The sequence below is a fragment of the Neopelma chrysocephalum genome, unplaced genomic scaffold (genome assembly GCF_003984885.1).
Source record: "Neopelma chrysocephalum unplaced genomic scaffold, ASM398488v2 Primary Assembly neopelma1_93, whole genome shotgun sequence".
Lineage (NCBI taxonomy): Eukaryota > Metazoa > Chordata > Aves > Passeriformes > Pipridae > Neopelma > Neopelma chrysocephalum.
Genome location: NW_020897755.1, coordinates 1,368,056 through 1,392,591, shown reverse-complemented (window position 1 = coordinate 1,392,591; position 24,536 = coordinate 1,368,056). Strand labels below are relative to the sequence as shown.

Genomic DNA, 24,536 nt, shown 5'->3' with positions numbered 1-24,536 from the left:
ATAATCAGGGCTGCTGATTCAGCCCAATAATTAAAACCCGCTCTTCCTGCTCACTGACTATGTTCAGAGGGAGGAGCAAGTGGTAACTGGGCACAGCCTGGGCAGCCAGCTCAGCCTGCTGGGGGGTTCTGCCCATCAGTTCTTGGTCAGCAATGAATCGTGACCCCAGTCCCGTCCTTGCACACCTGATCTCCAGTAATGACACCCTGGACACCTGTGCCCAGGCCTCCCCGCAGCCAGAATGCTGCAACTCCTCTTTATTCCTTAAGAAAAATAAACAATGGAAAACTCCAGCCTCGACATTTAACACAGTGCCTTTTCCACAGCAAAGCAATACAGGGTTTCATCAGAGCTTCAAGCCTGAAATTCAACAGGAGACACATCAGAGGGCTTGGACAAATCACTGGGTGGCCATGTGGCTGTCAGCCTGTGCAGATGCAAGTTCCAACTGAGCACACTCCACATGCTGAGAGGCATCAAACTGTTCTCTCCACAGTCACCCAGGTAGCCACGACGCTTGGACGTCCATGCACTGGTGCGATCACATTGTACATGAACAACTCCGAGAGCCTTCCAGAGAACATACTGCAGCAGTTACTCATTTAGTGCTTAAATAATTGTCTCCACGCAACAATCTCTTGACAATCCCCAAGAATGTACGATGGATATCCCAAGTCTGATTGGCCTGTATAAATCCTTCAAAAAAACCCACAGTAATGCTGCTTAAAACACCAACAGAGAGGACATTAATCTTCCTCACTGGGAGTGCAGGGTGGGGTGTTAGGCAGCGATGCAGCAGATGGACAGGATCAGACAGTGGTTGCTTGAAAGGTTTTGCACAGCAGCCAGCAGTGGGCACAGGGGAGAACACACACTGCTCTGGGTTAGGCAGGTTCACAGGGAGCAGGGGATCAGCTGCAGCTGGGCTGTTCCCTACAGCACTGCTGTCTTGTACAGGACAGATATGGTGACATGTTTAGGGCCTAAGCAGCACACCTGACTCATGTGCAGGTCCTCCTTTAGCCACTTCCCAGGCTGAGCTCACTATGGGTACCATAATTTTCCTTCCCAGACTGAAACAGCAACCTAGGTAACATTCTATCCCACGTGTTTATGATGGTCCTTTTGGGTCCCTTCCGACTTGGCATATTCTGTGAAATCTGCAGTTTTGGGAAAGCAGAGGTAAGACACAGAGTTGCAGAGTGAAGCTCTGTTGTGGTCTACTGCCACAGCTCAAAGGAAGGACAATCCTTCATTGCTAATGTGTCTACCAAGGACATTCCCAAATTCCCACACTATGCAGATCCCACTCAAAGCACTGTGCATGCTTCAGAGGAGAGTTCTGAACTGTAAATGGCCAAACACAGCAGGAGCTGTAGGAGTGAGGTCTGGCTGGAAGGCTCTGGAGGATGAACGCCGCAGACACACAACGCCCTGGCTGAGAGGCCACCGTGTCCAGCTCACCCAGAAGAGCAATTTCTGTGGGTGTAGTTCCCTCCTGTCAGCCAAGGCAGTCTAGCACGTGAGGGGGGTTTTATGCACTCACTGGAAGAACAGAAGTGGGGGTATGACTTCTCCATATAAAGAACATCCCCTGCTCAAGGGGAATTACTACATTATTCTACATTAAGCAGCCTTAAATATTTAAATTATTTGGATATTTAAGTCTATTTATAATCTTGCTGAAGAACATAACAATCCCTGTGTAGTACAGAATATCATGGAATGTTGCCCCTAAAAAGGCACTGAACTGAACCCTCCCCAGGGATAAGAAGTGTCTGTCTCATTGGCAGCCTTGGGCAGGGTGTCACAGCTCCTGAGCACAGTCCCCTGTATGGAAGGCCTGAAAATTTATGTGCAATTTTTCCCGCTTCAGACAATAACATTCACGAGTGTATCCACACTGAAATAGATTACTGACTGATTTATAAAAGCAGACATCTACAGCACACAATGAAGTAACAAAATACAGAGGTTTATTGACAATCGCATGTTCTGTCATTTGATTTCCAATCCCCTTCTGTCCCGAAGAAACGCTCAGATCAATCTTACATGATGAGTTGAAAACATTGTTTAGATTCCAAAGAAAGAAATGCAAGAAAATTAACATAGTTTAACTAATTTAAGGCCTAGTTAGAAGTTGCTGTTTAAAAGTCAGGCACTGCAGCCAATGCACATCAGGGACTAAAAGATGCCAAATGCTCAGTATTGCAGATGGCACCAGAGCCTGCAATGCAGGAAGCAGTCTCTGGTCAACTTTCCCACGTGACAGCCTCCTGTCAAGTAGTGGAACAAGGAGCTGAAACAGATAGATGTGTCTGAGACAGCCAGAGGCTAGAGAGCACAGACTCAGGAGCTAGGAAATACATGTTTGGAAGTAACAAAAATCCATTCCAGGGTTGTAGTTTGAGTCACTGCCTTGTTTTCCTAGGGGGACAAATAACAGGCAGCTTCAAACCAATCTGAAAGGTACAAAGACACTGAAATCCCTACTCTCCATGGCTGTTTTACCCTTAGCATTGCCCCATATATTTCACGATTTGAAAAGGCAAATAAGTGTCCAAGCAATCACCCACCCTGCTGACACAGGGGAACTGTGGCCTGGAGAGCATCACCATCACAGAGAGGTTTAGCACCTGGCCCAGCATCCCCTCACTGGCAGCACTTCCCACGGAACCTGGGCTAGAACAGCAGTGGACATACAGATAAGGCCACTTGTTCTTTGGTGTACCTGAACAACTCCTGTTTGATACATCAGATTAAAAAAGTCACTATTCAATACATTGAACAGTCAGCACCTAATGTTAACATTCATATATCAAAGTTGTGGATACAATCAAAAAGTCCATTCAGAGAACAAACCCTACCCCAAAAATGTCTGTGCAAAACATGCACATCTTCCAAACATGATTTACAATAGCCAGCACTAAAGAAGGTTTGTATTGCTTAAGTCTTTGTTTTTCCAACTGGGATAGTCTACAGCAAAAACAACTATGGCTTAGTGAGAACCCACACAGCTCTCCCAACCTTACCAACAAAAATGTGAGGCAGTCAAAGGCAAAGGTAAGGCTCACCAAAGATGGGAGAATTCACTAACAGAGTCAGCACAGACAAAACAAACAGGAAATTCACTGTGGTGGAGAGAGGAGAACAGTCATAGTTTCCACGGGGTGCAAAGTGAAAACCTGTGCCAAAGCTAAGGCATTTCCACACACGATGGGTCAGAGTGACCTGGCTGGACACCTGGGCATATTCTCCATGGTAACTGTAAACTTCAAGTTGCCTCTGTGCAGAGTACCATAAAGCTATTTTTTGCACCCACATCTTTACCAGAACATGTGCAAGCACTCAACCAGGGCACTTTTAAATAAAAGTCTTCTAGAAGCACCTACATGAAATAGTATGTTGGACTGTCACATGTCAAGAGCCAGTCATTGTAATCAGCAGATTACCAAAGGCATCAGAAAGGCCTGAATACCTGGGAGGGGAAGATCACAATCTTTATAAACATATCGATGGTTTATGAGTATAAAAGAAACTTTCAGCATATTTTGTCCTTGTATCAGCAATCACGTGTTGCAAAGCAAGAAAGGAGAAGGAGAACCAAAGACTGAAGACACTTCTAACAGTGGCAGCACTACTTGTTCCAGTGGAACATATTTACATTCACATGACTGCAAGTCAGCTCACGCTGTGAAGCTGCATCCCACTGCCATGGGGAAAGCCCAGCCTACCTGCTGTACTTTGGAATCTTCAGGTGTGACCTCCAGGCTGCTCCCCATTCACAGTCTTTGACATGTTGGCTGCATGGGCAAGCCTGACTCCCCTAGAGTGTCCTGAGCCATGAGCTAGCTAACAACGTAAAGTCTGAGGAACTCACCACAAAGTAGCACTGATCTTTCACAAAGTTACACTAATGTCCCCTCTGCCACCCACCCAGGCAGGCCAATACTTACATCTTCCACAGGGCACCCGTTCCCTCCCCAGCCCGCCCTCCCCAAATCACCAGGTTACCCTTTCTACACACTCTAACATAACCCTCATCCATCTGCCTAAGAATCTACCCACAAGCAATAGTCTATAAACTGACCTCGCCACCACAGACAAGAGTTTCTGTGCAGACTCCATTAGGGACAGTGCCCTGATGACCCTAATAGAAGGCAATGCTGGATTTCCCCCCGGGTGGATTGAGGACTTTGTTGTGTGAGCGTGGCCTTGGCCCCAGGCGGGGCTCGTGATTGTCTATCTTGGGTTCTGGCTCCTTGCATCGCTCCTCTTTGCCCACATCTTTTTTCTCGCCTCCATCTTCCAGCTGTGGTTTGACATTTTCTGTAGCTGCATAAAAGAAAAGGGATTAGATTCATTACATCACCATTCTGTAATCCACAAAGTGCCTCATTTTCTGTAGACTATATTATTTTCCATGTCTCCCATCCACAGCACACCAAGGTTTCCCATTATCTGTTCATGTTTCCTGAAGGAAACAGGTGCTGAGAAAAGAATTTCACTTTCCACAACAATTCCTCTCTTCCTTCAGCAATCTTTCTAACAAGGATATGGAGGCTCAGCAATACACCTTCAGAATGATTTTGGCAGTTTCAGGAAATTAAGAGATACCAAGTACCAATCAATCCTTTCATCCTGAGTTGAAAAGCAGGGTTCCCATCACTCTTTAACAACTGGCTGAGCAATAATACATTTTTTCAGTCAGCTATTTGTTATTTACAATTACAGAAGGCCAAGATTACACACTTGAAGGACATGGCAAGGGAGGAAGAAGTAACCTGATAGAATGTTTTGCTATATACAGATTCCATATATATCTATATATACACACATGGTATCAAGTAAAGCATAAACATATAGACATAGAGTAGCAAGACTCATGCCTGTGTTCTCCTCAAAGGAGGAAGAAAGCCATCTCCCTTAGACAAGAGATTAGATCTCTGACTTCTCAATTATCCCAAAAACATGAGACTAAGGCTGGTGTTTAAGTGGAAGCATAAGAAACTATTCCTCAGAGCTTATCTTCTCAAAGAGCACAGAGGAAGGAATCTCTCTTGCTGACCTTCTAGCTTCTTTGGTGTTTCATCTTCTTTCAAGACAATGTGATCCTGCAAAGAAATCAAGAACTGTCTTAGTGTATTATTGTTCTCAAACATCAAGTCTGTCACAAAAGCCTTCTGAAAGTTTTGCTTTGTTTCTGATCTAAGTTTATATGTTGATCACAGTAAAAGCAAACAGCTGCAGGCATGGTGTGCAGCTCTTCAGCCCCTCCTCCATTACAGAACCCCAAAAGCAGGGGGACAAAACTCCTGTTATGGCAAGGTGCCCATCTCAGACAATTCATTGAAACATGGGTGAAGAGGCTACAGTGGATCATCAAAATGGTAAGCACAGCAGAGCTGGGTTAACAGCTGGACTCCATCTTGGAGGTCTTCTCCAACCTTAAGGATTCATTTATTGTAAGGCCTGGAATTACCATTCCTGTCGAGCACCCACTACCACCCAGGAGAGGTTTGGTACACACAACTAGAACACAAGCAGCCCCTGAAGACCTTATTTATATTCAGCAATTCCTGTCTTCAGCAAGTATCCCAACGGTCAGGTAATAAACAAAACCTCTTAAGACCACTTGCCCAACAATGCCAATTGACTGTCACAAACACAGAGCCATACTTTAGACAGGTGTGTTTTCCCAGCCATGAAACTCAACTTGCAGTAGTTTTTGTAAATATGCTGTCTCCTTTCCACCCCAGTATTTCCCACAATTCCAATACTCTAATTAAAGACAGGAATTTCTGAAGTGTTGTCCTCCATTTAGTCAGGAATTCATGGGACTTAATGTTACATTTTTAAAAAAGAAACAGTGACCATCCCAATAAATGGGTACAGAGGAACAAAGCAAAGCCCTCTCCTACACCAACAGCACTACTCCTGACAAAACCTAGCTCCCAGTCTTATTTTTCCTCCTACTTTCTTATTGCCCCAAACACTGCTCAGAACATGCATAAAAGGTTAAGCCTTTCTTGTACACTCTGTTATTAATATTGTTGCTGTTACTGTTAATTTCTTATTTCATTGCTGTTTCCAGCAAATTGTTCTTATCTCAACCCGTGATCTTCACCTTTTGTGCCTCCAATTCTCTCCTCCAGTTCTGCCATGGGGGAGGGCGGAGTGAGCAAGTGGTGTGAGGTTTGGAGTACTTCAGTGGGAACAGTAAATTGGGGAATACCATTCCTAAGCCACGACAGACTTATTTGGCACCCAAGATGGGGCATGAAGGGTTGACAAAACAACAGAGCTGTCCAGAGTGAGTTGGAAACAAATTTGATCTAAGCATTTGTTGTATTAGGTAGGGAGCCACTGGTCAAAATGTTGCTTGGTCTGTTCATGTGGGTGTGGTACCTAATCCTGTATATATTCCCATATATGCAATATGTGCTCCTTGTGATGATATTTTTCAGAGCAGGGAGAGGGATCAGGACTGCTTTGTTGCTGCACTGTGGGATATTGGTTTATGACATGATAACATGGAGGGCAGCGAGGGTCATTTGGAATGTGTGTTCAGTGCTGCTCCCTTGCCCTTACCTCGGGAGCTACCTTTGGAAGTCCACTAATAACCATATCCAGTCTGTGGGAAGAACAGGGGAGAATGATTTACCCCAGCTTTTCACCCCTTTTTCCTCCTTCAGGTTTGTTACAACAGCTTTGAGAATCTTGAATTCCCTTTGGATGTTAATGAAAGCATGTTCTCGTTGTTAAGTCTGCCAGGTCTCCTCAGTGCAATCCACACTGCACTGTTTAGAGCCAAGAAAGAGATTTCTATGGAGGTTATTTGGACATCTGCCCCAAGGGTGGATAGTCATGAGTGTCATGGAATGTGGGAGAAAATGGGCCAGCTTTTGGAGAAATGGTTTGGAAGTTCACCTCTGAACAACCACAGGACCCTGATGAAGTGGCAGAATCTTTGACAAGAGAATGCTGTGGCAACTCCAGAGAACTTATTGCAACGTGCTGGGCCCTGGCTGCTATTTATTAGACACTGCTCATCACCAGACAGAACCCTCAGGGGGAGGAGAAGGAAAGCAGAGCAACAGGCACCATGGCCACTCAAACTGCAGCTGAACCAGAGGAACAACTTGTGCCAGTAGCAGGCAACCCTATACAGAAGAAGAAATCCAAGACCAAATCAGTTCTCCCAGTGAGGGATGAGGAGGAAACAGGGCCCTCAGAACAGGAGGAAGAGGCAGGGCCAGAGATAATCATCTGATCCCCATCCTCTGGTGAGCTGCAAGATATGCGAAAAGATTTCAGCCTCCAGCTGAGAGAGCCCCTGGTGACCTGGCTGCTCCAGGGCTGGGATATTGCTGCCCACAACATGAAACCAGATGGTGGTGAAGCCAAGCAAGCAGGATCCCTGTCCTGGGATATGGGCACTGAACACAGGACTGTGAAGAGAACAGAAACTCTCAGCCTCTGCAGGCGACTCCTGTCAGGCATGAAGGAAAGGCACCCTTTTCCAAGGATGTTCTAGTAGTGGACCCAAGCAGGTGGAACACCATGGAGAAAGGTATCCAGTACCTCAGATAATCAGCTGTGCTGGAGGTAATCCATAGGGATTCAAATAATGAGCAGTGCCCTGTAGATCCAGATGAGGACCAGTGCACACAATCCCTAGGGCAGAAGTTTATACAGAGAGCACCATCGTCGTACATCGACTCATTGGCAGTGATGTCAATGAAAGGAGGAGAACAAACTGACACCACTGACAATACCACACCAACTGGGACTCTGTGAGCCCCATCCAGGACATAATTTGTGAACTGGAGAGCCAGGGAGTGGTCAGCAAGATTTGCACTCCCTTTAATAGCCCTAAAGGGCCAGTGTGTAAGTCCAGTGCAGAGTGGAGACTGACAGTGGACTATCGTGTCACCCCACCACTGATGCTGCTGTGTTGGACATGTTGGAACTTCAGTACGAACTGGAGTCCAAGGCAGCCACCATCGACACTGCTAATGAGTTCTGCTCCATCCCTTTGGCAGCAGAGTGCAGGCCACAGTTTGCTTTCACCTGGAGGGGTGTGCAGTACACCTGGAACCGACTGCCCCAGGCTGGAAACACAGCCCCACCGTTTGCCATGGACTGATCCAGACTGCACTGGTAAAGGGTGAGGCTCCAGAACACTTGCACTACATTGATGACATCATCGTGTGGGGCAACACAGCAGACGCAGTTTTTGAGAAAGGGGAGAAGATAATCCAGACCCTCCTGAATGCTGGTTTTGCCATAAAGCAAAGTAAGGTCAAGGGACCTGCCCACGACATTCAGTTTTTAGGAGTAAAGTGGCAAGATAGACATTGTCAGATTCCAATGGATGTGGTTAAGAAAACACCAGCTATGTCCCCAGCAACCAGCAACAAGGAAACACAGGCTTTCCTGGGCACTGTGAGTTTTTGGAGGATGATTATTCCAAATTACAGTCAGTTTGTCAGCCTTCTCTATCCAGTGACATGGAAGAATGATTTCAAGTGGGGCCCTGAGCAACAACAAGGTTTTGAACACAATAAGCAGGAGACTGCTCATGTAGTAACCCTTGGGCCAGTCAGGACAGGGCAGGATGTAAAAAACGTGCTCTACACTGCAGCCAGAGAGAACAGTCCTTCCTGGAGTCTCTGGCAAAAAGTACCTGGGGAGAGTCCCAAGGACGACTCCTGGGGTTCTGGAGTCAGGGATACAAAGGATCTGAGGCCTGTTACACTCAAACTGAAAAAGAGATCCTGGCAGCTTCTGAAGGAGTTTGAGCTGCCTCTGGAGTGACTGGCACAGCTCCTCCTGGCACTCCGACTGCCAGTGCTGGGCTGGATTTTCAAAGGGAAAGTCCCCTCCACACACCATGCCACTGCTGCCCCGTGGAGCAAGTGGATCACTGATCATAGAGAGAGCTCAGACAGGAAACCCCAATCACCCAGAGATCTTGGAATTCATCACAAATTGGCCTGAAGGCCAAAATTTCAGACCATCATCAGAGGAGGATGAGGAGAAGGTGACACGTGCTGAGGAGGCCCCACCATATAATCAGCTACCAGGAAATGAAAGGTGACACACTCTCTTCCCTGACAATTCCTGCCGTATTGTAGGGACACATGCACAATGGAAAGCTGCTGTACGGGGTCCTACGCGGGGAGTCACAGAAGCCATTGAGGGAGACAAGGTGGATCAAGCGAGGCTGCAGAGCTGCAGACTGTCCAGCTGACTTTAGGTATCACTGAAAAAGAGAAATGGCCCACACTCTACTTCTCCACTGACTCGTGGATTGTGGCAAATGCTCTGTGAGAGTGGTTGGACCAAGGGAAAAAGGCCAATTGGCAGCTCAGAGGGAAACCCATCCGGGCTGCTGAAGTGTGGCAAGACATCACTGCCTGGGTAGAGAGGTTGGCTGTGAAAGTCCATCATGTCGGGCTGCTGAAGAACAGCGCAACAACGGACAGGTGGATTGAGCTGCTGTCTCAGGTGGATATGGAGTGGCAACAAAAGGGTGAATTATTTCTGGTTCCGTGGGCCCATAACGACTCAGGTCAACAATTACAGTTATTACAGTTGCAAAGAGACACTTTCATCTACCACAAATCAAGCATCTGCTGGGCCTGACACCACAGCTGATCCCAAGTTCACTTTTTGCACTGTTGATCATTTAAGCCTAATCTCCTGCTGAAGTGCTTTCACAGTGACCGTAGATACAGGTACTTAAGGGAGATGAAGTGCACAGCCAGGCCACATGAAGGTTTATGACTGTAGCTCACTGGGGTTCACCAAATTCCCAAAATTGAATCAAGATCACCTCTGCCAAACTGCAGGATAAGGAGAAATATCTCCTCCCTATCCACCTTAAATGCCTCTTGGCTCTGTCAAGAACTCACAAGAATGATCAAAAGCTTTTTTCTCTTTTTCTTTTTTTTTTGAACACATATCCAGAGTCTAATTAATACTTTTACAGCAAACTGCAGAGCCTGCAGAGATGTGATGCACCCAAAATAACAAGCTATCAAAGAGATTTTCAGAATATAACTGTCTAACTCAAAGTCCCTCTGTGCACAATTCAGGTCTCTTCTTAAAGAGAGCACTGTGACAGAGTGTGAGATGACCCCTGGAGCTGCTTCTTGCTCTGACAGTAACAGAAGTACAAATACCTTGGGCTTGTTGGGGTGCGCTCGCACAATGCTGGGAGAGACAGGAGACCCAAAGATATCGCTCGTCTTCCCACCAGGTGGATTCATGCGCGGACGAGGCTGAGCAGAACTAGAGTCCTCAAAAATGCCGCTTTCTTTTCCTCCTGCAAGGCAGTTGTTAGATTTTTTTTTTCCCCAAGATGACTTAGTTTTATCACTCTATATGAAAGAATTTAAAAAGATATAGGAATTCAAGGACTTCCAGAGCCCTGCTGCCTAGGGCAGCTTTTGTTTGCCTAGTTGAAAACCTTTGTTACAACAGTTCACCAGTGGATCTCAGATTCAGGGCTGTGCCCACTGCAGCTAACTGCTGACACAGCTCTAGAATAGAATCTGTTTCCTTTCATCATTTCCTAGACCTCAACTTGGAAAGAATTAACACTTGGGTGATGTGCTAAAAAGTTTGTGAACATGCAGATCACTGAAATATTCATATATTCAAAAGTCTGAAGTGATTTGTTGTTCAAGCCTGCTCAATATGTAAAAATGCAACATAAAAAAAGATCACAGTGTTCCACGTTAGGAACATGAAACCAGTTCTGTGCTGCAACTCAGAGCCCAATAGCACAGAAAGAGGGGGCAGCTCTTACCCGGAGGGTTTGTTCTTTTTGGAATGTTTTGAGGTTGTTCTGATGCTCCAAAAATATTGGATGCCATCCGGTGTGGTCTGCTTGAAGAAGACACTTCTTCTGTACTCCCAAAGAGATTACTAGAACCTCCTCCCGGGGGCTTCAATACCCTGCATCACAGAATGAGGAGCAAGATACAAAAGTTCATTTAAAATTTATAGCATTCAACATATTTGATGACCTCTTCCCCCTCTCCCTTGTATGTAACTATTCTGACTTTAAATTACCTCAGGTAATTCTGCTGTGTCCAGTATCTACTTTTCAAGAGCTGTTCTAATAAAGTATTCCCAAGTTCAGCACAAATTTTGCCAATCTCCTGGTGAGTCAATTTGATCATTAAGCTATCCATGATTACTTGGAACGATGCTAACGGTGCCAGCAACACAAATGACTACTCTCCCTGTGGTGTTCCAGAAGCAACAGAAGATTAAGAGAAGCCATATGACTGGTTAGTTTTAAAAAAAAACATTACAGAGTCAGACTTTCTGCTAAACTGCACATACCAACCATGCATCCGTGACACAATTCAAATCCAACGACTTTTATTTAAAAGCAGACATTTCAGAACTACTAAAAAATTTGCCAACTCAACCATCAGTTACCATAGTAGCTGGTGTAGAGTTTAAAACAGAGAAGTGGAATACCAAAAAGCCAGATTTTTAGTGGTCAAGCTGCAAATCCATTAAAACCGAAGCTTTGTACCAGAGGATATCAAAGAGATCTGCAGAAAAATTGGAGGTTACAACAGAAATGGACTGACTTCTAGAAAACCTACCAAAAGTCATGCTTGTCCTTGGGTAGTAAGTCCACAGTTAATGCCTATGTTTTGTACAACAGACTTCAGGTCCTGCTCTGAAAAGGAACTGAACCACTACTTGAGTGCAGAATCAGTGGAATCAATTGGAAAATTAACAGAAAAAGCACAAGAGAGCAATGGATACTGAAGTATGGCTGAAAAGTAGCCTAGTGGAAAAGGACCTGGGGGTGCTGGTGCCAGGGGCTGAACATGAACTGGTGTGTGCCCAGGTGGGCAAGAGGCCAGTGGCCACTGGGCTGTACCAGCCATGGTGTGGGCACAGGCCCAGGGCAGTGCCCGTCCCTGTGCTGGCACTGCTGGGGCACCTCCAGCCCTGGGGGCAGTTCTGGGACCCTCAGACAAGGGACACTGAGGGGCTGGAGCACGTCCAGGGATGGGAACGGAGCTGGGGAAGGGGCTGGAGCAGCTGAGGGAGCTGGGGGGGCTCAGCCTGGAGAAAAGGAGGCTCAGGGGGGACCTTCTGGCTCTGCAACTCCTTGACAGGAGGGGGGAGCCGGGGGGGGAGTCGGGCTCTGCTCCCAGGGAACAAGGGACAGGACAAGACGTAACAGCCTCAAGCTGTGCCAGAGGAGGTCCAGGTTGGACATCAGGAGGAATTCCTTCACTGGATGGGTTGTTAAATGTTAGAATGGGCTGCCTAGGCAGGTGGTGGAGCCACCATCCCTGGAGGTGTTCAAGAAATGACTGAACGTGTCACTTAATGCTCTGGTCTAGTTGACAAGCAGAGGTTGGACTTGATGATCTCAGAGATCTTTTCCAACCTTAATGATTCTGAGATTCTGCATCAAAAATAATCCTTACAGTTACATCTACTTGACCAATTACCCACAGTCTAAGCAGCTGAACTCATCTGAACCCTTCATCTGGGACCTAAACTAGCCTTTACTTTTAAACCAAGACAGCAGTTATAAATTGCAAGATCTTCATCCCACTCAACCTGAACACAAGTCAAACATCAGTGAACTAATACAACCCCTCCCCTCCGTAGATGAGACTGCAGCACCCCACTTCAGGTGAGCTATCTCCAAGGTTCCTCCTGGAGCCAAGATCTATTCCAGCTTAAGATTTCATTTCACAGAAGCAGAGATATTTGGCTGCCCTGTTAGAAAATGAGCTTTGCATGCATTTCAGATCTCAAGATGCAGAGAGCAGTTCTAGGCTCTTTGGGAGGAAGGAGAAAAAAGTTCCTCTTTTAGTCTGGTAATAGTTTTCATAGATAGTAGGAGCCTCAGAGAGACTGTCTTTGCTGGCCAACGTCAATACTTTAATCCTTAGCATGACTGTGAATTTAATGAACCCCTTAAGCTTGATGAGTAACCAGAATTTCAGCAGACAGGACAATTTCTTGTCCATGGCACAGGTTAGATCACACAAAGCAGAAGGTTTATTTACAATTTCGTGTCCATCAGACTACAGAGCCAACTATCCTATGTGCTCTCCACATATCTTAGAAGATCTAAACCCACTATTAAAGCAGACATTGTATAGGAAAATTAGGTATTTCAAGCATTCACAATGGTCCAGAAACCACAAGGCAGTTTAAGTATTTAAACCAGGGAGACTGAAAGAAAAGGGAACTCTACAGAAAAGTACTTTGGGAAGGGGCTTCTGTTAAAAGGGGCTTCTCTCACCTAATTTCAATGATTTTTGACTTTACCGATTCTTTTCAGATACTTTTTTAAAATGCACCTAGTCTCTCTTGCATTCCAAGTATACTTAGTATATGAGCAAAGAGACTGAAAAGAAGAAAAATGTAATTTATTTGGCTGGAGTATCTTGCACCACAGATTCACTCCTTTTACCATGCTGTTTGCTTAACACATGCCTACAAGCATAGAGGGGAATAACAAAATAACTACATTCAGACTTTTTTGATGTAAGAATAGCGACCAGTCATAATTACTTCTCATTCCTGTAACGTGCTTTAAGATCTATTGTAAAAGAAAATTCTAGAGAAACACCATTTTAAGATTAAAAGTCTTCCTTATTCAGTAAACAAACTGAATTAAGCGGCAAAAGAAATCCAACATTGATTAATCTTATATTGTCCTCCCATTTTCAGCTCAGTATCCACACTAAGAACACCCTACTGTTCAATGAATAAGCCAGAGGCATCACTAGTGGTGCTTATGAAGCACTTGGAAATCAGTACAAGCGACCTTTCCTGCCAGCATCACCCATACACATACACAAAGTGCATTTGCTACCTCAATCTCAGAAACCTCTAAATGCTGGGAACCTTCCAAGCATTCCATAAACTTTCAAGTGACTGTGACACCAGGTTCATAAAATTCTAACTAATGCCAAGTCAGATAACTAAGTCATTCACAGGAATTACCAAAAACAATCTTGAGTACAGCAACAAAGTCTGCCAGCTGGTGACAGCAAAGAGGACAGGGGCTTTGCACTCCTTCCCTTCAGCCAAAAACGTAGGAGAATACAAAGCTATTTTCCTGCTATGCAGTCTCTAGAGCACTACTGGCTCCCTGTACTCCCGTGCACTCAGTTCTAGACCAGAGTGGGACGTGAAGTCCCTCCACAGCAAATAAGAAAATCAGATTCTGCCTGTGAACCCCACCAAGCTCGGTGAGCCAGTGTGAGCTGCTTCAGCAGAGTACGTGGAAATCCAACACACACTGTATAGTAACTTCAGTTTATACTTTAGTCATTTTAGTTTACGTTGGTATTGCGCCAGTTTACATAGAGACATTTTTGTGTCTTGTAGCCAGGTATGTTGTGTCTTTCTTCCTTTGGGAGGAGGGCAGAAGGGAAGGTGTTTTATTTTTTAAACAGTAAAAAAAAGAAAAAAAATTGTCTTCTATGAAATCTAAATCTGCCTTTCTCCCCCTCCTCTCCAGCAAAACAGAAGTCTGCCAATTCATCTAGAACAGCTAAATCAAGAGCCCTACCCTGCAAGTTTAAAAGCCTCTACTAATTGCTTTGTTCTCTTCTGGCAGATTTGAAGAATTTTAATTAGTTCTTCTGATCTTTTTTTCCTCTCTACATTTGAACACACTTGAATTTGAATGCTCTTTCCTCACTGAACCTTTCAGCCAACCTATGGAAGGGGTGCAAGACTTATCCATTACTTCAAGACACCTTCTACATAAATAAATACATATTTTTTTTAGTTCTGTCTGAAAGTTAAACACTGAGCTCCCACCAGTTTTCAGACAGTTCTAACACAGAAGTAAAACAGGATGAAATGAGGGTAAGTTTAAGCAATGCTTCTTTACTGTGTGTAAGAGCAGAATGATACAAATCTGTCCTGCTTTGCTTTTAGAAACTCTTAGACATGCAATTCCTTGTTTCATTTTGGAAAAGCAAAGCTTCCTTAAAAACACAAAGTGTCATTATTAAAGTTTAATAAAATAAAACCAGGCAATTAATTTGATTCAGCAAACCAGATGTTTGCTCTATTGCCGTGCACATTAACAGGATCACTGGAAACACATCTCACTGGACAATTATTTAAGTGAAAGGTTTTATTTAAAATCTTTTTAGCATCATTCATTTCTAATAGCAATTTTGACGTTCTCAAAATGCAAAATGTCCTCAGAAAGATTTTCATCTTAGGATGAGTTTTGTTGTTTGTTTTTTTTTTTCCCCCACTTTCACAGCTGTTTGTGGTCACTGCAGGGATTTGGAATTAGGCTCACTTTTAATCAGAGAAACTTCTACATATCAAGAACTGCAAAAGGATTTGCATTCCCACTAAATAAACTTTTGTTTAGGGAATGAACAGAACAAACTGTGGACACAGTGTACCTTAAACCTGGTACCGAGCTGTGGGTGGCTCCAGCTTTGCTCCCAGGAGCCACGAAGACACCCCACATCGCTGTGACAAAGCTGTGACACCCCCTCTGCTCGCTGTTAGCTAACACCTTCAACGGGCTGCAGTCCAGCCCTGCCCAGTTTATGCCTTAAACGTGGTTTCAAAGGTCCTGTGAGAACAGACGCTTCCCAGGGGCCATACCAAGGGCAGAGCATCCTCAAAAGTCTTTTACAACCAGGTCACAGCTCAGAGAGACTAGAACCCAGGCAAATGTAAAGCATTGTTACACAATTCCCAAACCCTTCCTTCCTTCCCTCCCTCCCGCCCTCCACAGCCTCGCAGATGTGTTAATCAGTGCACTCGCTCCCTGCGGTACTCGGGAGATCTGCCCTCCTCCAAATATATAACAACATATTTCAACTTCGCAGGGCGGAAACAAGCCGGCGTTTGTGCTGGATCCTCCCTCTCACAGCCTCACGGAGCAGCCGGGCCCCCTCCCCGTGGACGCCCCGCCGGAGCTCCGGGGCCGGGCCGGGCACTGAAGTCCCGCGGACGCTGCCCCAGCCCGGGCGGCCCCGCCGGAGGCGCATCGCGGCCGCTCCCGCCCACCCGGCCCAGCCCCGGGGTGTGGCACGGTGGGGGCACCGGCCCCGCGCCGGCCCCGGCACCGCAGGGACGGGGCGAAGAGGCCCCTCAGCAGCGACACGACCCCCCTCAGCCAGCGCCCCCCCGCCCCGCCGCCCGTCCCTCAGCCGGAGCACCGCACCCCCCGCGACCGAATAAAGCCCCGCCGCGGGCTCTGCGCCGCCGAACGGCTCTTCCTCCCCCCCGAGCCTCCCTCGCTGCCGAACCTGGAGCTGGGCTTGGCCGGCTCGGCCTCGCCGCCCTGGAACATGGTGGCCCTCGGCGGCTCCGCTGCCCCGCCCCGCTCCGCCCGCGCCGGGGGAGCACCGCCCGGCCCGCCCTGCCTCGCGCTTGGCTGGAGTAGCTGCCCATCACACCCAACATCCTATCGGACGCGGAGCGCCCTCCCCTGATCCCGCCCCCATGGTCGACCCCGTGGAGGGAGGGAAGCTTGAAACAAGCCGCGCCATCGTTCCTCCTGGCTGCCTTCTATTGACTACATCGCGCGTCCGTCAGGGAAAACTGCGCGGCCATTGGTTGAAGACGGGCGGGGGGCGGGCAGCGGGCGGGCATTTAAGGCGGCGGGCGGCAGAGCCCGCGCTGTGTCCGCTGAGGGCCTGCGGCAGCGCTGAGGGGCCCGGTCCGTGCCTCAGCCCCGCAGGCATTTCACCTCGAACCGGCGGGGCAGAGCAGAGACCAGGAGGGAAGATCATCATACGAAATACCGTCGGAGAGGACTTCGCGACCCGCTGCCTCTCGGCATCGTCCCCGAGCTCAGGGACACGCGAGCAGCAGCCCCGGGCCCCGCAGCCCTCGGCAGCCGAACAGGATGCCTGGAACATCCGCGGGAGATTTAACGGGCTCCAGGGAGCGGAGCGGGAAGGGCACCGGGGCGCTGCAGAACAGGCAGTTTACTCAGTTGCTGGTCATTACACTTACTGAGGGAGCTCAAATATATTTCCCCTCTCGGCAGGGAACCAAGTCCTCTAAACTCACCAAAAAAGATGCAGCGACCCAGGCAGAGCTCCCAAAAAGACATGCAAAACATGCCAAAAGCCATGTAGCCGCCCGGGCTTCAGGCCGTAGGGAGTGCCTGAGCCTCTCAGTGCATTGTACAGAGATGGCAGCAGATGTGAGCAGGCGGATGAACTGCTCAGCCTGGAAGCAGAGTTATGAGACAAAGCAGAAAGGCTGAGAAGTATTAGAGAATCAAAGAGGGAGACAGACTCTCCTCTGGCCTCCCTAAGACAGGAGCAGCCACCAGGAACAACTTCAGATCAAGGGGATCCTCTGTCCATCCCCCAGCAAGGAGCAGATACCAGCTGCGAAGGGAAAGCGGAATGGATGGTAGTCCATACTTGAAGAAGAAAGCAAAATCCTTTTTCACCCACCTCACTTTCGCCTCGCGATATCCTCATAGGCAAGAAGTGTGAGTTGGTTGAGTGGACAGTGGGCTGGATTGAGAACTGGCTGAGTGGCAGATCCCAGAGGGACATGATCACTGGTACAGAGTCAGGTTGGAGCCTGTCACTAGTGGTGTCCCCCAGGGGTCTATGTAGGGCCCAGTGTTGTTTAACTTGTTCATCAATGGTTGGATGAAGGGGCAGCAAGTTTGCTGATGACACAAAGCTGGGAGCAGTGGCTGATACCTCAGAGGGCTGTGCTGCCCTTCAGAGGGACCTTGACAGGCTGGAGAGAGGGGCAGAGAGGAACCGTCTGAAATTCCACAAGGGCAAATGCAGGTTCTGCACCTGGGGAGAAACAACCCCAGGCACCAGTACAGGCTGGGGGGGATCTGCTGGAGAGCAGCTCTGCACAGAAAGACCTGGGGGTCCTGGTGGACAACTACCTGTCCCTGACCAGCACAGTGCCCCGGGGGCCAAAAAGGCCAACACTTTCAGCTGAAGGTTTCATTTCATGGCTCCACAGCTTTCCGTACATATGCCAAGTAAATTTAGAGGCATAAATTTAGCAGCATACTTTTGTCTTGAAGGATTAAAAAAACCCAACCAAACAAAACCAACAAAACCCCACCAAAATATGTACTCTCACTGCCATGTCTCACTTTGTTTCATTTCTTGCTTTGCCAATCACTCTTCTGACTCATTATTTTTTTAGTCTTCAGTTTTAGTCATTAAGGGCAAAATTAGCTAATTTGTGAGAAAAGATTCAGTACCAGCCTTGACATAAGGTGGAAAAGATTTAAAGGTCTCTTATCCTGCCAAAGGCTCACAGCCAGGGGAGGGGAGAAGCTGCACAGAAAGAGCTCAAACCTGGTCATAGCCCAATTTTCTCAGTGAACAGATGGGAGAGACAAGTCCTCACTCTTTGGATGGGAAGGAAGCCTCAAAATATTACTGATAAGGCTTTTGTTGAGCTTTTCAGAACATTTCTTATCAAGAACACACTTGCAGTTTCTCAATACAATGTTAAAGCTGCCTTTGTATGTTACAGAGACTAAAATGCTAAAGGTGTACAATCCTCTTTGGGCTTCCTGTTCCTGAGTGTCCTGGGGTAAAAAGGTGTTTCTGGTAGTGGTTTTATAAAACATGATGGCCTAAAACCAACTTCCACAGCCGAGTTCCTGCTTATCTGAAGCTGTCAGTGGAAAAAAACCCCAAACCAAACCCCAAGATATACACTACCCTTTTATTGTACTTTTTCATGGTGGTTGTTGGGATTTTTCTGGTGTGGTTTGTTTGTTTTTCTCTCTTTCTCCTCCTTGTTACTGGTGCCCATAGCCCAAGACAGGCCATTCAGGACAGCCAGTCCTCTTTGCCACCTTTCTAACACTCACCATGAGCAGAAGCTACTGAGAATGGAAGCTATCGAACAAAAAACCCCAAACAACCAAAACCTTCTCTGCCCATAGTAAGAAGCATTAAAATTCTGGGATGGGAGATGCCAATGGGAGTTATGCCACTGATTTCACTGTAACTAGAATTTCACATTTGAAGGCTTGGCCTTATAGACAAATTTGAGCCCCCACCCCCCATTATGAAGTAAATAAAGGTTAAATGGAAAAATCTAAGAGGGCATGAACAGCAAGGAACACACTGGACGTAAATTAGACCAAGTATTAGTATGTATTTATGCACAAGAATAAAAACAGCTTTACAAGTTGAATTGGAAATTTAAACAGAGGAAGTTTAACAGCTTTTGTATATTATATTAAATAACCAAAACACCTTTTTCCAAAATTGGTAAAGAATAAATAATATAATTTACAATATGGTACAAAAAATAATCAGTAAGGACAGGCATTCTGCTTTATACATACACTATATAGGTATATTTATAATCTATAAAACAAATTCACATCTCAAACAAGCCAGAAACCTTAGATGATATGGCTTAACTATTATTAAAAGAAACAGCATTAAATTTTGCTGCCAGAACCATAAGCTCTAAAGCAGTTATCATGTTTCAATAATTAATGATAACTTATTGCCGTAGTGCTTGCCAAGGTTTCACTTAGTTAACATTTACAAATTGCTGTGAAATTAACAGATTCAAAGGTTTGAAAAGGTTAAAAAAAAGTGCAGTACTTTCCTTATAAATGCATCCGAAGTCTGAGTGTAGAAAACAAAATGCAACTGAATTTCCACTCTGGGATCTGCAGTCGGTAAATGAGATGTCTTTGTAGGTTAGATTTGATTCAAGCCACGTAATTCAATTTAGAAATATAGAGGGGTGTCAGAAAAAGGCTGAACAATGCCATATGAAAAACAATTAGTATTCCTATGCTTAGTAGATTTAGTGATATGGGATAAAATGGATTGTGTAGGTGATCAGGATGCAACACCCAGCAGAACCTCCGTCAGTGTGTGCACGACCTGGGTGGACCCAACCCCTGTCTGTGACAACAGACACTGACGCTTCTGCCATTCACCTCATCAGCTCCTCAGAACTGCCTGATGATAATCACTGAGAGGGGAAAGCCTAGACCTGGAGGCTGTTAGTGTCCATTTGTCCTCTCCAACATCCACCTCACAGTGCCCTGGAAACAATACTCTCCACCACCTCGCAGTACTTCAGAAACAATCCCATGGCCATTTCACTGTCACTTGCTTGGATTTTGCTTAGGCTGACATTGTCCCACACACAGATTTTCTTACTGCTGGTGGAGAAGCTGAAATAATTAGAATTGAAAAAGTTTTCAGTTTTACAAAAAAACACCCCTCCCACACGCACATACTTATGTGTGTGTGTGGATACACCCCCCAGTTTTTCGCTTTGTCTCAGGCATAAACTGATGATGACTACTATTGTAAAGCACAGCCACCTAAAATCTAGAGCTGGTCAGATCACAGATGTGTTTAAGTGGCCTTTCACATAGTAAGGGTAACAAATTCTGCATCAATTCAGAATTGCCACAATGATCTCAATTATTGTTAATTTTTTCCCTGGTAAGACTTGTCCTGAAAGGGCTTCATTCTTAAACTGAAGTTTGCAAAGCATTTCATTTCTGAACTCAATTTCTGAACTTCATAATGCCAACTTTTAAGGGGCTGATGCCAAACACATTTCTAGCCCCAACGCTCTGAGTGCAGAACCGATCCACTCTGGTACTACTGGCTGGTCCATGCCCACTTGCAAAGGTTCAAGGTATTAAAGTTTCCTGGCATCATCAAAAATAGCCACTCCTGCTGCCTTCATTCTGCAATTGTGTCCTTCCCCCCTGGGAACTGAGTGGGCTGAGCAGGAGCTGACAGTTTCCTGTGGTACAGAAAAAAGCCCTCCCATTTCGGCTGCAGGTGCAGCAGAGCCAAACCCACTGTCACAGCCGCCGCACTGCCAGCATCAGTAGGGAAGATAAAAAGTTTGTCAAGCTACAAATACACTGGAGACCCTCATGCTGGTCTTGTGGTATTTAGAAGTTTAAGAATGAGAGTTCATATTTCTTTTTATACAGTACTTGATTAGAACACATCACATTTCCTCCAGCATATTCTGTAATCCACAGCCACAGAAGGTGCCCTCTACTTTTGTCCTGCAAATCTGAAGGATTTTTTGAGACATAGCATACAGGAAAATCAGCATGAGTAATGTAAAGACCCAAAGCCAAGAGGAAACAACCTGGGAAAGCCTGGACCAAAATACAGATCAACTCCAAGGAAAACTGAGAACTTTTAGTAAGAATGACTCTTGATATTAAGGTGGTGTCCTCTCCATACCAAGGGGGAATGCTCAGAACAAAACAGGCCCCAGCATTCATTTTTGTGACAGCCTTCAACTTTTCCTATTCCAGGTTCATGTGATTTCCTGATAATTGCATCAAACAAGGGTCTGTAAGAATAATGAAGGAGAAATAATGACAGAAGGACTCAATGTCTCCCAGGACCTACAGTCAGGGTGGGAAGTCAGCCCACAGCTATGAACCTTCTCCTTTCTTCTAGTCATGACCTTCCCCCTTGCTAGTGATAGAGGTGTGTCCTCTTGCTGGGAACATCCAACTGTACTCATGCTGGGTGGCTCCTGTGTCACAGAGCAGAATGCAGCAACCTGGTACGTGGGCTCTTGGAATGTCATCCAAATCTCACCCCTTTCTGAGTGAAACAGGAAGGTTGCTCTGGGCCACACAAAAAGTGCATCAGAAAACTCGTTCCATTTTCTCCTAAAGACAGAAAACATAAAGGCCAACTCCAGAGCAGCTAAAAATCATCTGCCTAAAGCAGGGTGAAGGGACTTGGCAAAAAACAAACACAGTCAGTGCATCATGAGCAAAGTTACAAGAGACTCCCAGTCAAAGAAATGCCTTGTACAAGTAGCTAAAGGCAGGCAGAACTACATCCACCAAGCATAGTGCAAGTTGGGAAATGAACCCCTGATAACAGCCTAAGGGATGGAGAAGGTTTGTTTATTTATTAATAATACAAAGTTGAGGTTTATATAGGAGCAGCCCCTTGGATAAATTCAGAGCTACTCAAACCAGCCAAGGGACATTCTCTAACTGGAGAAGCAGACAAGTGCTTAAAAAAAGGGGCTCAAGACTGGCAGGAAAGGAAATAGGAAAAGTCTCCTGAGTTATAAAGCTAGAACTGACGGACAACCAGCTCTCCAGAAAGTAACTTGATATCCTGTTGAACCCACTGCAATCAGGATCTGGGTCTTTCCTACAGTAAAACACAACATTAAATGCATAGGGATTTCAGAGAGGGAGTGCCAGACCCACTCATGCCTGGGAGTGACTGTAATGAAGAATGATGCCCTGAGGTACTACAGAGCACCTGGAATTCACAGAGGAAGGAGGAAATAAGGAAGGACTAAGGGATTAAGCTAGGACTTGACACCTCTCCTCTTCATGACACAAAACTGATCTTAACCACTTTAGCGTTAAAACCTAGTATTTGTTCCTACACATTACAATATTCTTTCCTATTTTCTCTCCCAGATAAATCCTCAGTTTTTGTGAAGAAAGATGGCAATATTTACAGGTTTCCAGCAAAGCCAAGAGTAATTATGACACAGCTTTCCTAGTGTAAGCCCTTTTGCAGTGTTTCCCGACTTAAAAAGCAACCGTTCTTCGGGGAAAGCAGGAAAGCACTCTCCCCACTCACAGGGTGAACTGTGCAATGTGCTGAAGAGTCTCAAAGGTGAAGAATGTGAGTGTAGTCAGGGTGATGATGGTTGTGACGTGATGGGGTTTAAAAGCTAGAGGATCCATGCAGTGTGGGAGGAGGGTGGACCAGAGCTCCCCTACCAAACAGGCAAGCAGGAGTGAGCCCCGCTGGAACGGTCAAACAGCCAAACGAACAGAACGGTCTGTAGGAACAGCATCGAGGAGTGGCAGTGCCCTGGGCAGAGTGCAAGAACTTCAGTTTGACTGACTGATAAGAAGAGTGCCAACTAGGACATCTCAAGATGCACAATGGTTCCCCTACCCACCCCTACACTTCATCCTCCACAACTTCCACGCAGATCCGAAAGTACGGCATTTTGATCACTACTCAAACAATAATTCATGTAGGGGAGCCTGTGGCAATCCCTTCCCTTCTTGAGCCGCTTGCTTAGGCCATTCCAAAGTACAAGTCCAGGACTGTCTCACAAACCTGCCATCTTACATCACCGATGCAGGGACACATCATTTCCTGTAATGTTATTCCATGTTTTGTTGTTCCCCGTATATTGCACATTCCAGGACTTGGAAGTACTTCTTCAGACCTTTGAAGCCAATGCTTCTCTGTTAGAAAGAAGCACACAGGACAGGGACAACTGGGCCTCAGCTGCTGCTCTCCAAGCCGACCTCATCAAGATCCAGCGATGCAAGCTCCAGCTCAGCCGAACAGTCTGCACCAGCCTGCTGGTCACACCCTCACTGAGAGAGGTCCCCAACTGGGGGACCACCACCTCCTCCATCAAACAGGATCTCCCTGCGAGTTGGCTCAGGTATCGACAGTTCCTGGGCAAGGTCATTAAACCGGGATATGTAATCTATGCTGTTCTCATTCATCATGCAGGCCAGCTGGGAATCCACCACCTAGAAGAGATAGGAGAGAAGAGATGACTTACATGTCAGTGGAAATTTCGCAGAGTCACAGAACTGTTGAGGTTGGAAAGGACATCTTGAGAGCATTTTATCCAACCATCTCACTCAAGAACAGGCTGCCCTGCACGTAGTTGGGCAGGTGCCAAGTACCCCCATGAATGAAGATGCCACAACTCTCTAGATACTCTGTTTCTGTGTTTGACCACCTCACAATAGTTTTCTTGTGTTCAGGTAGAATTTCATGTTTCAAATTTTGTCTGCTGCCTCTTGTCCTGAGAAGAGTCTGGTTCCCTCAGCTTCCTTCCCAGCCTCACCTCATATAAAAGATACACTTCATCTCACCTGAGCTGAGTTAGAGAAAAGCTCTTATCCACAGCTAAATGGAAGCTTCTTAAAAACCCAACCACCCATAGTCTCGGTGGACCTTACCTCAGCATTAAGGTGCTCTAAAGACATTACCTCTTTTATTTACAAACTGTGTTTGTAAATAAAACTTGACTCTGCAGGACATTTAATAAAAAGTCATTCAAAATTCTGCCATCACTAAAGCCATTTTAAATACCTGCTTTCTCTGAAGACCCACACAAGCCCACCTCTCTCACAACTGCTCTGGTGTGCCTAACACAGAGGCTAACCCCATTTTCTTCTAAAGGCAGCTGGTAATATCAAGGTCTGCAATATCAGAGTCTGAAACAGCCAAGGACACACTAAATCAGCATGAGTTCACTGCAGCTCCCGGTTAAAAGGTCTGTGCAGAACCCCCTTTTCCAAATCCAAAGGGCAATAGAGGAATTACATGTTCCTTCCACAAGGGCAAGTCCCTAAGAAGTTACAAGGTATGTGATGTTGCACTGAGGTGATGACTGTAAATAGTAGAATATTTGAGACTGGAAGGGACTTGAAGAGGTCTCTAGTCCAACCTCCTGCTCAAAGCAGGGTCATCTATGAGGAGAGACCAGTTTACTTGGGGCTT

At 46.1% G+C, this 24,536-nt stretch overlaps 2 protein-coding genes across 11 annotated transcripts in view; both read right to left on the bottom strand.

Moving 5' to 3' along the window:
- Positions 1-1,954: 1,954 nt before the first annotated feature.
- Positions 1,955-16,396, bottom strand: JPT2 (Jupiter microtubule associated homolog 2). 4 transcript variants are annotated; one of them, XR_003535935.1, is made up of 6 exons: positions 11,086-11,222; positions 10,820-10,968; positions 10,191-10,333; positions 5,069-5,114; positions 4,091-4,335; positions 1,955-3,478 (listed from the first exon to the last, which is right to left on the bottom strand). XR_003535935.1 is itself a non-coding variant. In XM_027693715.1 (5 exons), exons 1-5 carry the CDS (start codon positions 16,343-16,345, stop codon positions 4,151-4,153), a joined length of 567 nt encoding a protein of 188 aa, XP_027549516.1. In that variant the 5' UTR covers positions 16,346-16,396; the 3' UTR covers positions 1,955-4,150. The 4 variants fall into 4 exon arrangements, 3 of the variants coding, with proteins under 3 accessions (XP_027549516.1, XP_027549515.1, XP_027549514.1); XM_027693715.1 differs by lacking the exon at positions 11,086-11,222 and adding an exon at positions 16,302-16,396 and having other exon boundaries at positions 1,955-4,335; XM_027693714.1 differs by lacking the exon at positions 11,086-11,222 and adding an exon at positions 15,598-15,701 and having other exon boundaries at positions 1,955-4,335.
- A 4,419-nt stretch (positions 16,397-20,815) lies between these two features.
- CRAMP1 (cramped chromatin regulator homolog 1) overlaps positions 20,816-24,536 on the bottom strand; it is a 48,937-nt gene continuing 45,216 nt past the window's right edge. For 6 of the 7 annotated variants that reach the window (XM_027693706.1, XM_027693708.1, XM_027693707.1 and 3 more), the window contains one exon: positions 20,816-23,554. In XM_027693706.1, the coding sequence (XP_027549507.1) occupies positions 23,390-23,554 (165 nt within the window). In that variant the 3' untranslated portion in view covers positions 20,816-23,389. The remainder of the gene's footprint in view (positions 23,555-24,536) is intronic. The other variant, XR_003535933.1, reaches the window with a different exon arrangement.